Source organism: Cebus imitator, unplaced genomic scaffold (genome assembly GCF_001604975.1).
Source record: "Cebus imitator isolate Cc_AM_T3 unplaced genomic scaffold, Cebus_imitator-1.0 Scaffold24, whole genome shotgun sequence".
In the NCBI taxonomy this organism is placed as follows: Eukaryota; Metazoa; Chordata; class Mammalia; order Primates; family Cebidae; genus Cebus; species Cebus imitator.
In genome coordinates this window covers 268,409-277,995 of record NW_016107339.1, presented here as the reverse complement: position 1 = coordinate 277,995, position 9,587 = coordinate 268,409, and the positions used below count along the sequence as shown (strand labels likewise).

The 9,587-nt window shown below is 37.9% G+C and overlaps 1 protein-coding gene across 1 annotated transcript in view; it reads left to right on the top strand.

The window, feature by feature from the left end:
* The window catches only part of ANKRD28 (ankyrin repeat domain 28), a 132,129-nt gene that overhangs the window by 99,787 nt on the left and 22,755 nt on the right, over positions 1-9,587 (top strand). The window contains exons 15-18 of the mRNA XM_017522484.2: positions 307-418; positions 1,316-1,342; positions 1,693-1,767; positions 6,165-6,366. Of these exons, the coding sequence (XP_017377973.2) occupies positions 307-418; positions 1,316-1,342; positions 1,693-1,767; positions 6,165-6,366 (416 nt within the window). The remainder of the gene's footprint in view (positions 1-306; positions 419-1,315; positions 1,343-1,692; positions 1,768-6,164; positions 6,367-9,587) is intronic.

The following is a 9,587-nucleotide window of genomic DNA, read 5'->3' as shown; positions in this document are numbered from 1 at the left end:
CACGCGCCACCATGCCCGGCTAATTTTTTTTTTTTGTATTTTTAGTAGAGACGGGGTTTCACCATGTTGACCAAGATGGTCTCGATCTCTTGACCTCGTGATCCACCCGCCTCTGCCTTCCAAAGTGCCGGGATTACAGGCGTGAGCCACCGCACCCGGCCTAAATGACATATTTTTAAAGTGTGATACATTTATGATTTTTATATTACTTAAGTATCAGAAAAATTATCAGTTTTTAATTTCAGTCTCTTATCATTGGTTGATATTCAAGATTTAGAATTTTCAGTATGTTGTTGTTGTATATAGGTGCCTGGAATACTTACTAAGAAATGATGCAAATCCAGGGATCCGTGATAAGCAAGGATACAATGCAGTTCATTATTCTGCTGCTTATGGTCACCGTCTATGTCTTCAGCTGGTAAGATTCCTGAATTCTTGTGAAAGGCCTGATGTGAGTTTATAGTGTAATAATTTAACAAAAATGATGATAAATGGATCAAGAAACAAATTCCATTTTGTTTTTTAACATTTTCAGAATGTATATATACCTCTTAAAAAGATATCTCTCATTCTCTTTTCCTTTTAAAAAAGGAGAAAATTAGATCTCTGGATAGAGCTACTGATTACCCCATGTCTGTGTCTGCAGTGTTTACTTCTCCTGCCCCTTTAAATAAATATTTCTCCTAAGTTTCTAAAGAACTATAACTGTGTCTTATGTGAGAAAAGTTTCTGTGAGAGGAATATCTTCCACATATATTCAGGGAATTCCAAAAGGCCCATTTATTTCACAGCCCTTCCTAATAAGGGAGACTCTTCTGCAAAGGAAGTTTTTATTTCTATTGGGGTCTCATTCTGAAATATAATACCATCATTCACCAAATTTGCCAAACCAGAAGGAAAGTCAAGGAAAAGGTATTCATGTGTATCATAGATACTTTAGGTTTAAGATTCTTTTATTTAGACTTACCTTATAAATTACATTAAACTTTGCTCCCCTTCAAGGGGAAATAAAATTCAAGGAGAGTGGATATAAAAGCAGAAAAAGGAGGTTGACAATTTAATATAGCACTTGAGACCCTGTTACAAAAATAACAACTGTTTTCTTAGGTTATTATGGATCTTTAGACCAAATTTTAGACCTGTGTATATAGATTTGATGTCTGCTGTGTTATAAAATTATTTAAAACACCTAACTTTTTGGAGGCAAAGGAAGCACGGGTTTAAAATAAAAGCTAGCAAAGCCCTGTGTAAGTTGAGACTTAATATAGATGAATACTTACCAAACTAAATATTTTTGTTTTGACCTTTATTTCAGATTGCAAGTGAAACTCCTCTAGATGTTGTAAGTATAAGTCAATTCCTCCTACCAATTATGTTTATCTTTTTCCTCTCATTAGAGCTGAAGGTCTCTTTGCATAACCATAGGAGCAAAGACAGTGACAGAAATCGTGTACAGAAGGAAGAAAGATGTTTACTTGGTGGCACTTAAGTAGCATTTCCCCCAAACTCTTAGTTTTATAGCCTGTCTTCAAAGCTTTTAGTCTGTGGTCCTTACTACACTTTCATAATATTTGTGTTTTATAAGCTTGCTGAGTTACCAAATACTCTAAAATTGATTTGAACTGGAGATATGGGAGAGAATAATTGCAGTAGTCTATCTTTCTGACATTTAAAATGCCTCTTCTTTTTCAGTTAATGGAAACCTCAGGAACAGACATGCTGAGTGATTCAGATAATAGAGCAACAATAAGCCCTTTACACTTGGCTGTGAGTACTGCCTTCATAGCCAGTTTGATATCTAGTTTACTGAAAATATCTAATACTTGTTGTGTTAACTCAAACTAGTACCATAAACTTTTGGCCCATGTAATAGTTATCATGGAATTAAAATTTTGAGAACTTTCTTTAATTCAGAGAATTATTTAATGTGCTGGGTTTTTGTTTTTGTTATTTCTGTTTCTTTTTAAAAAAAGACAGACAGTGATCCTTGGGCTTCCCCCAGGGCCTTCTGGGGAGAAAGAGGGAGAAAATATGGAGAATATGCCTGTGATGGTGAATTTTAAAATGTGCTGCCCTAGTGGAATGCCTTATAAGTTGCTAAGCAGTTGCTATACACTCACACATTCTGTGGTATTTGTACAATTTTTTGCTTACTTTGTGATCTCGGGGTGCTAACTGGTTGTATGTTCACTGGTCCTTCAGGTGCTCTCACTATATAGTATTTGGCTACATTGTCTTTATATCCCTTCCACTTTAAGATTCCTCTCTCTTTTTTTTTTTTTTTCAGTGTCAGTCACTAAATGGAGAGGGTTAAGAAAGAATGTGACAATTTTTTAAGTCAAATGAGAGTGTATTACCTAAAATTTCAAGTAAATCCTAATCCAGCTTTCTGTACTGAAAGAATTTATGTTTGAGACAAAGAATGTTAGAGTTAAAGGGAAGGGGGTACTTTGAGAATCAGGAGACCAGGGTACCACACTAACCCTTTGTGAGATCTCTGATGTTTTAGTAAAATGCTTGTAAGAATGTATCCTTAATTTAATGTGGAACACTACAAATTCAGTGATTCATTTGATTGTTTCTTTTCATATTTACTGTTATTTTTTTATCTTAGTATTCTCCTTGCATGTGTTCTGACACTGACATATATACATTAAATTTTCTATTTCTCCCTACTGATACTTCCTATCATGTCCTAAATAACTAAGAAAGCATTCTTGAAGCTTCCTGCTTGTTTGCCCTTTGCATCCTTAGAAACACCATCCCCTCTCCTACACACACGTAGTAAATAAGTCTGAAAGGGCAAAGCCAGCATGGAAAAAACAGCCATTTTACTACTGATGACAAGAAATGAAGACTGCGCAGCATTAACAGTGGCAGCATCATTCTCATTCTTGAGCTTTTTCTAGGTGGCAGACTATTTCCCCTTGGGGAGATTCAACAAGTAGCATATTAAAGACTCCCAAAAGCCCTGTAGTCTTTAGGACCTAGTTAGTTTAATGACGTTGTTTCTTTAGAAATTTCTCATTTGTATTCTCCCCACCCCTCAACTTGGCAGGTTTCTCTTTTTGTGTTTGTAAGTTAATGATGTGCTATACATTGATTAGTAGGTTTTTCCCTCTCTCTCTCAATTACTATTTTTTGGTCAAAGATTTTGTATGTGTATATTGTGGTAATGGTAGAAAAAAGAAAGCATAACATAAAACATACCTTCTTAACCATTTCTAAGTGTACAGTCCAATAGTATTAATTATATTTACATTACTATGCAACCATCTCCAGAATCTTTTTATCTTGTAAAGATTAAAACTAAAACTCTGATAATACCAGCCTACCTTCTGTTTCTATGGATTTGACTAATCTAGATACTTCATTTGAGTGGAATCATAACAGTATTTTTTTGTGTTGTTTGGTTTATTTCATCTAGCAGATTTCATCCATGTTGTAGCATGTGGCAGACTTTCCTTCATTTTTAAGCTGAATAATAATATGCTGTTAAATATGTACCACAATTTTCTTTATCCATTCATCTGACAATAGATATCTGGGTTGCCTCCATCTCTTGGCTATTATGAATGAGTGCTGCTATAACATGGGTATACATTATATGTAAATAATATTTTTAAGCTAAAAATTAAAATAATTTAGTAATTAGGCTCAATGAAATGTGATTATACCACTACTTTTGCATTTCATATCTATCGCTAGGAGGTTTTCAGAAGTTACTTTAATTTCTTATTCTAAACTCTCCCATTCAGGACAACTTGGTACAGTGAAAACTTACTGGTCTAAGCTCCCGGAAACTGGTCTCGATTTCTAACTTTGCTCATACTGGACGTTTGTGCTTCTCTCAGTCCCATACAAGGACATCATGGGGAAAGCCCTGTGGCAAATCAAAATGGCTCCCATTCATTCTTATTTTTCTCTCTTTTTTTTAAATTTATTTTTGCTATTGTTTTTCAGACAGTGTCTCCCTCTGTCATCCAGGCTAGAGTGTAGTGGCACGATCACGGCTCATTCCAGACTGGAACTCCTGAGCTCAAGCGAGCCTCCCTCTCTCAGCCTTCTGAGTAGCTACGACTATAGCTCACACCACCATTCCCAGCTAATTCTGTATTTTTTATAGAGGCAGGGTCTCACTGTTGTCCAGGCTAGTCTCAAACTCCTGGCCTCAGGTAATCCTCCTGTGTTGGACTGCCAAAGTGCAGAGATTGTAGGTGTGAGTGATCATACCCAACCTCATTATTTATTTATTTAGAGCGACAGTCTCACTCTGTTACCCAGGCTGGAGTGCAGTGGTACAATCACAGTTCACCGCAGCCTTTACCTCTCAGACTCAAGTGATCCTTCCGCCTAAGCTTCTTGCCTAGCTGGGACCGCAGGCACGTGCTACCAGGCTTTTTTTTTCTTCTTTTTTTTTTTTTTGCACAGAGATGAGGTCTCACTATGTTGCTCAGGCTGGTCCCAAACTCCTGTTCAGGTTATTCTTCCACCTCAGCCTCCCCAAAGAGCTGGGATTATAGGTATGAGCCACCGCACCTGGCTAACTACTACTTTTTATAGTGTTTTCTATATGTAATATATCGTTCCTTAGAGTTCATTCTTTCAGTAGAATAATTTTCATTGACCTGGTATTAAGGAACAAAGTTAGATGTGATCCTAAAACAGTAAAATTCTGTGACCTATAGTCATTTTAATCTTTCACATAGTCAAGTTTAAATAGTCAAGTTTCTACACAGATGCATTATAAAGAGATCAGTAAGGTCCAGAGCAGCTTTATCTCTGGCTGCTACTTTCTGACATTTTCTACCAGAAATTGGCTTTATAGTCCTGTGAAGTTTATTTATTTCTTTAATGTAATGCTCAGAATTTAGTCCAGTGTAAATAATAATATATGTTCAGTTGCCATGTTGGATTTTGAAATGACTTTTCCGGAAAGCCCTTTTATTAGACTGTATGAAGAAGGCAACTTCAGTCTAAAAGATCTTCAGTGTTACTCTTGTACAGCTAGGACAATGCCCAATACGTGGTGATATTCAAGCAGGGCTCAGTTAAGTATTCCTTTGCTAAAGAATTGCTTCTTTCGGCCGGGCGCGGTGGCTCAAGCCTGTAATCCCAGCACTTTGGGAGGCCGAGGCGGGTGGATCACGAGGTCAAGAGATCGAGACCATCCTGGTCAACATGGTGAAACCCCGTCTCTACTAAAAATACAAAAAATTAGCTGGGCATGGTGGCGCGTGCCTGTAATCCCAGCTACTCAGGAGGCTGAGGCAGGAGAATTGCCTGAACCTAGGAGGCGGAGGTTGCGGTGAGCCGAGATCGCGCCATTGCACTCCAGCCTGGGTAACAAGAGGGAAACTCTGTCTTAAAAAAAAAAAAAAAAAAAAAAAAGAATTGCTTCTTTTTTTTTTAGCTATGGTATTACAGGGTGGGAGTAAGCAGTTTAGTTTGGGAAATCAGAATATTGAAGCACTGACTCAACTCAAGTTGCTAGCTGTCTCTGGCGTTAATGTGGAGCACTGAACTGTGATTAAGAACACAGGCCTGGCTGGGTGCAGTGGCTCATGCCTGTAATCCTAGCACTTTGAGAGACCAAGGTAGGAGGATCACTTGAGGCCAGGAATTTGAGACCAGACTGGGCAGCATAGCAAGACCCTCATCGCTAGAAATTGGCCAAGCATGGTGACGTGTACCTGTGGTCCCTGCTACTAAGGAGGCTGAGGTGGGAGGATTACTTAAGTCAAGGCTGCAGTGAGCTATGATGATGCCACTGCACTCCAGCCAGGGCAACAGAGCAAGACCTTGTCTCAAAACAAACAAACAAAAAACACAGGCTTCTTGGAATCAGACTTGAAATCAAGGCTTTAAATGGATCCCTATCACACATCCATTGAATGTCTGCCATGAACAGGCATTGTATATACTCATGAAAAGATCACCTGTCATTTGAACTTTTATTATTTATAGAATGCCGGTTCTCTAACACTAGCCTACTGTGTTGATTATTAGAAAAATATGTAGTTAACTTCCTGAATTCTAAATGTAGAAGTTTGGATTATCTCAAATAAGATGATAGGAAGACAAGTTTGCTTTTTTATATTTTCTAAAGTATTTAGGAAATCAGTCTAAATATTTATTTTTTTAATTTGCATTTTTATTTCTAGGCCTATCATGGTCACCATCAAGCACTGGAAGTGTTGGTACAGTCTTTATTAGACCTTGATGTCAGAAATAGTAGTGGAAGAACACCCCTAGACCTTGCAGCATTTAAGGGCCATGTTGAATGTGTGGATGTACTCATTAATCAGGGAGCCTCAATCTTAGTAAAAGATTACATTTTGAAGAGGACACCTATACATGCAGCAGGTATGCCAGATATTATGCTTGATTTATTTATAACTTCCTATTCGATACTCATTTTCAATTTCTGGTATGTAATATTTCTGGTTAATTGTCTTTAAGATTCTGACTTTTTTTTTTCCAAATCATATATGGATTCTTTGACCCCGTCAAATAACTTCATTTACACAAACGTCCCTTCATTTACAAAGCCTTAGTCATTCATACATATTAGGAGTATCCGCAGTGTTCAAGGAACTTAAATATAGTGTATTATACCAACCCAAGGAAACCAAGTACAAAAAGTTTAAAGTTATTTACATGTAATTCCTAGATTACCAGCTTCTGTGCAAAAAAAGGAGTAAAAATAGAGTTATTAACTAGTATTCGAAACTAACTTTGTGCCCGGCTTAAGACCTCCCTCATGCTCAAGTCTGTCCCACACGAGTGTTTAAGAAGTCATTAAAATATACTCCCCTGCTCTGATGAAAAAAGCTCCTGGGCACAAAAGATTTAAGTGCCCTGTGTAGCTCCCTTCCTCCTGTGACCTCTCCTGGAAAACAACCTGGGCTGCCTCCTTGCTGATACCTTCTGCAATCTTAGGGGGCCCTCGGGGGGCGGTGGCAGTGGATTCATCTTTTGACGATAGCTGTAAATGCTAACATTGGCCAATTCTATGTCACACCTACTGGTTACCCTTTCAGGACAATTCTGCAGACAGAAGCCCCACTACCCTCAAAGCTTAGGTAGGGTAGGATCAGAGATGCACCTGTGTTGTTTTGAAGACTGTGCTATATATAGGCTAGACTTGTCTCTGGACTTACCCCTGTAAAACCCAGTGGCCTGAAGACCTGAAAAATGTCAGCTTGACTCTTCGAAGGTTTCCAGACCCAAAGAGATTACCAGGGGCTGTGACTTTCTGCGGAAAATTTTGACTTTAATTGGTAAAATGATTGTATTCTCATGGAATACCAACACAAGACTATCATCGCTTAAAAAATTATCTGCCTTAGAAATGGGATTTATATAATAGTCTAACTTCTGAAACACTTTATCAACAAAACAGTGCAGTATTTATTTCTTTCTGATAGAAGTTATTTTGGATTGGTATAATCTTTAATTTAAAAAATGATAACACGTTTTGCCTTATTTTACCAGTGTACTGCATTAATATTTATGCATACAGGCTTTACAGAGCACCTACTTTATGCAAGAACTATTCCATATTGTGATGTTATGATGTAGCAGATACCTTACAATACAAAGGTCTATAACGAAGCCAATGAAATGTCTTGCTACCCACTGTGTATCACTGGCAGATGCAGATTCACAACTCTCCTTTTATAGAGTGATCCTTAACACATTTGAATACACTTGGATTTTTTTTCTAGTCCTTTAGGAAACTTACATTTTAGAAAACTATTGATAACACCCACTGTTGCTCCCAGAGTCATTCTTCAAATCTATCAGATGTTCAAGCAGTGCTGAGAAAAATATTTTAATAATAGATGAGAATATCTAATAAACATACATATACTACTATATGGTTTGAACAAGAGGTCAAAATGCATTACTTTCTGTTATTCTGAAAAAGAGTGAAGTTATATCTACAACTAGAAAAATTACATCATAATTACAGATCATACGCAGAACTAATTTAAAGCTTTCGTGGAGTGGTTGCACTCTTAATAGGTAAATACTGAACTGAGACATTAGCCAGTCCCTTAGAAGTAGTTAACCAATGCCATATAGTTCAGCATAAGTCCTACCTACAAAGAGCCACAGTTTACTGTTAGTGCCTACCTATTCAATAAATCTAAGACTTGTGTCTATAGATGCCTTTCAAATTTGGAGATCTATAGAGAACATCTATATATCATGACAAGAACACTGAGGTTTCTTTCTGGAGGTTTATCAGTCCTTTCCCATGGTGATGCTGTGCTTGGTGATTGGGTATTGAAGTTAGATGACATAAACATTCATCAGTAGCTACTGTGCACTGAGTGTAAGTGAACTGACTTGAAAAACGATGGGTCAAGTAAGATCTCTTTGAACATTGCCAAGTACTAAGACACTGTTTTTTATTGCTAAGCTGTGAGAGCTGCTGGCAGAGTTCAGCATACAAATTGGACTAAGGTGGGAGAGGTGGTTTAAGCCACAAGTTTTAATTAGTAACTATTAGCATTTAATACAGCTGTCAGAAAGTACTGTAGAATATTTGGCCCCTAGCTTGCTTTTGCTAGTTTTGTCATCTTTTAATCAGGAGAAATAGTGACAGATGTTCCTTTCTGTATCATATGCAAGATACATTTTTTTCTAATTACTAATATATTCTTTAAACTTCAGACTTTGTATATATGAACAGGATCTGAATTTTGGCAGAGGATTTAACTTACTTCAGAAGCTATTTTCTTTGGACTACTTCTGCTTGTACCCTTGCCCATTTTATGCATTTAGACTTAAATGCATTCTTTAGATGTAACATTTTTCTTGTACTCTGAATATATCATATGAAATTATTTCAGTCATAAATAACAGAGTACCCAACCAAAAATAGCTTAAAGGATGGGGTTTAGTCTCTCACATACAATATCCAAAGGCAGGCTGGGCGCAGTGGCTCACGCCTGTAATCCCACCACTTTGGGAGGCCAAAGCAGGTGGATCACAAGGTCAGGAGTTAAAGACCAGCCTGGCCAAGATGGTGAAACCCCATCTCTACTAAAAATACAAAAAAAATTAGCCAGGCATGGTGGTGGGTGCCCGTAATCCCGGCTACTTGGAAGGGTGAGGCAGAGAATTGCTTGAACCTGCGAGGCAGAGGTGGCAGTGAGCAGAGATTGCACCACTGCACTCCAGCGTAGGCAACAAAGCAAGACTCCATCTTCAAAAAAAAAAATAATAATGTCCAGAGGTAGATGCAGTTCCAGGGTTGGTTGATTCTACAATGGTGTCAGAGCTCTGGACTAAATTCTGTTATTCTCTTATGTTTCCATTCATGTTGCAGGATGAGTGCTGCTGCTTTTAAGGATTGCACCTAAAATCAGGAGGGAATGGGGGCTTTGCATTATCAGAGATAAAAGTATTTCCCAGCAGCCTGCTAGACTTACCAGCATCTCAGTAGTCAGACCTGGTCCCTGTACTGCTCACCATAAAACTGATCACTATTGCTGGGCGTGGTGGCTCAAGCCTGTAATCCCAGCACTTTGGGAGGCCGAGGCAGGTGGATCACGAGGTCAAGAGATCGAAAC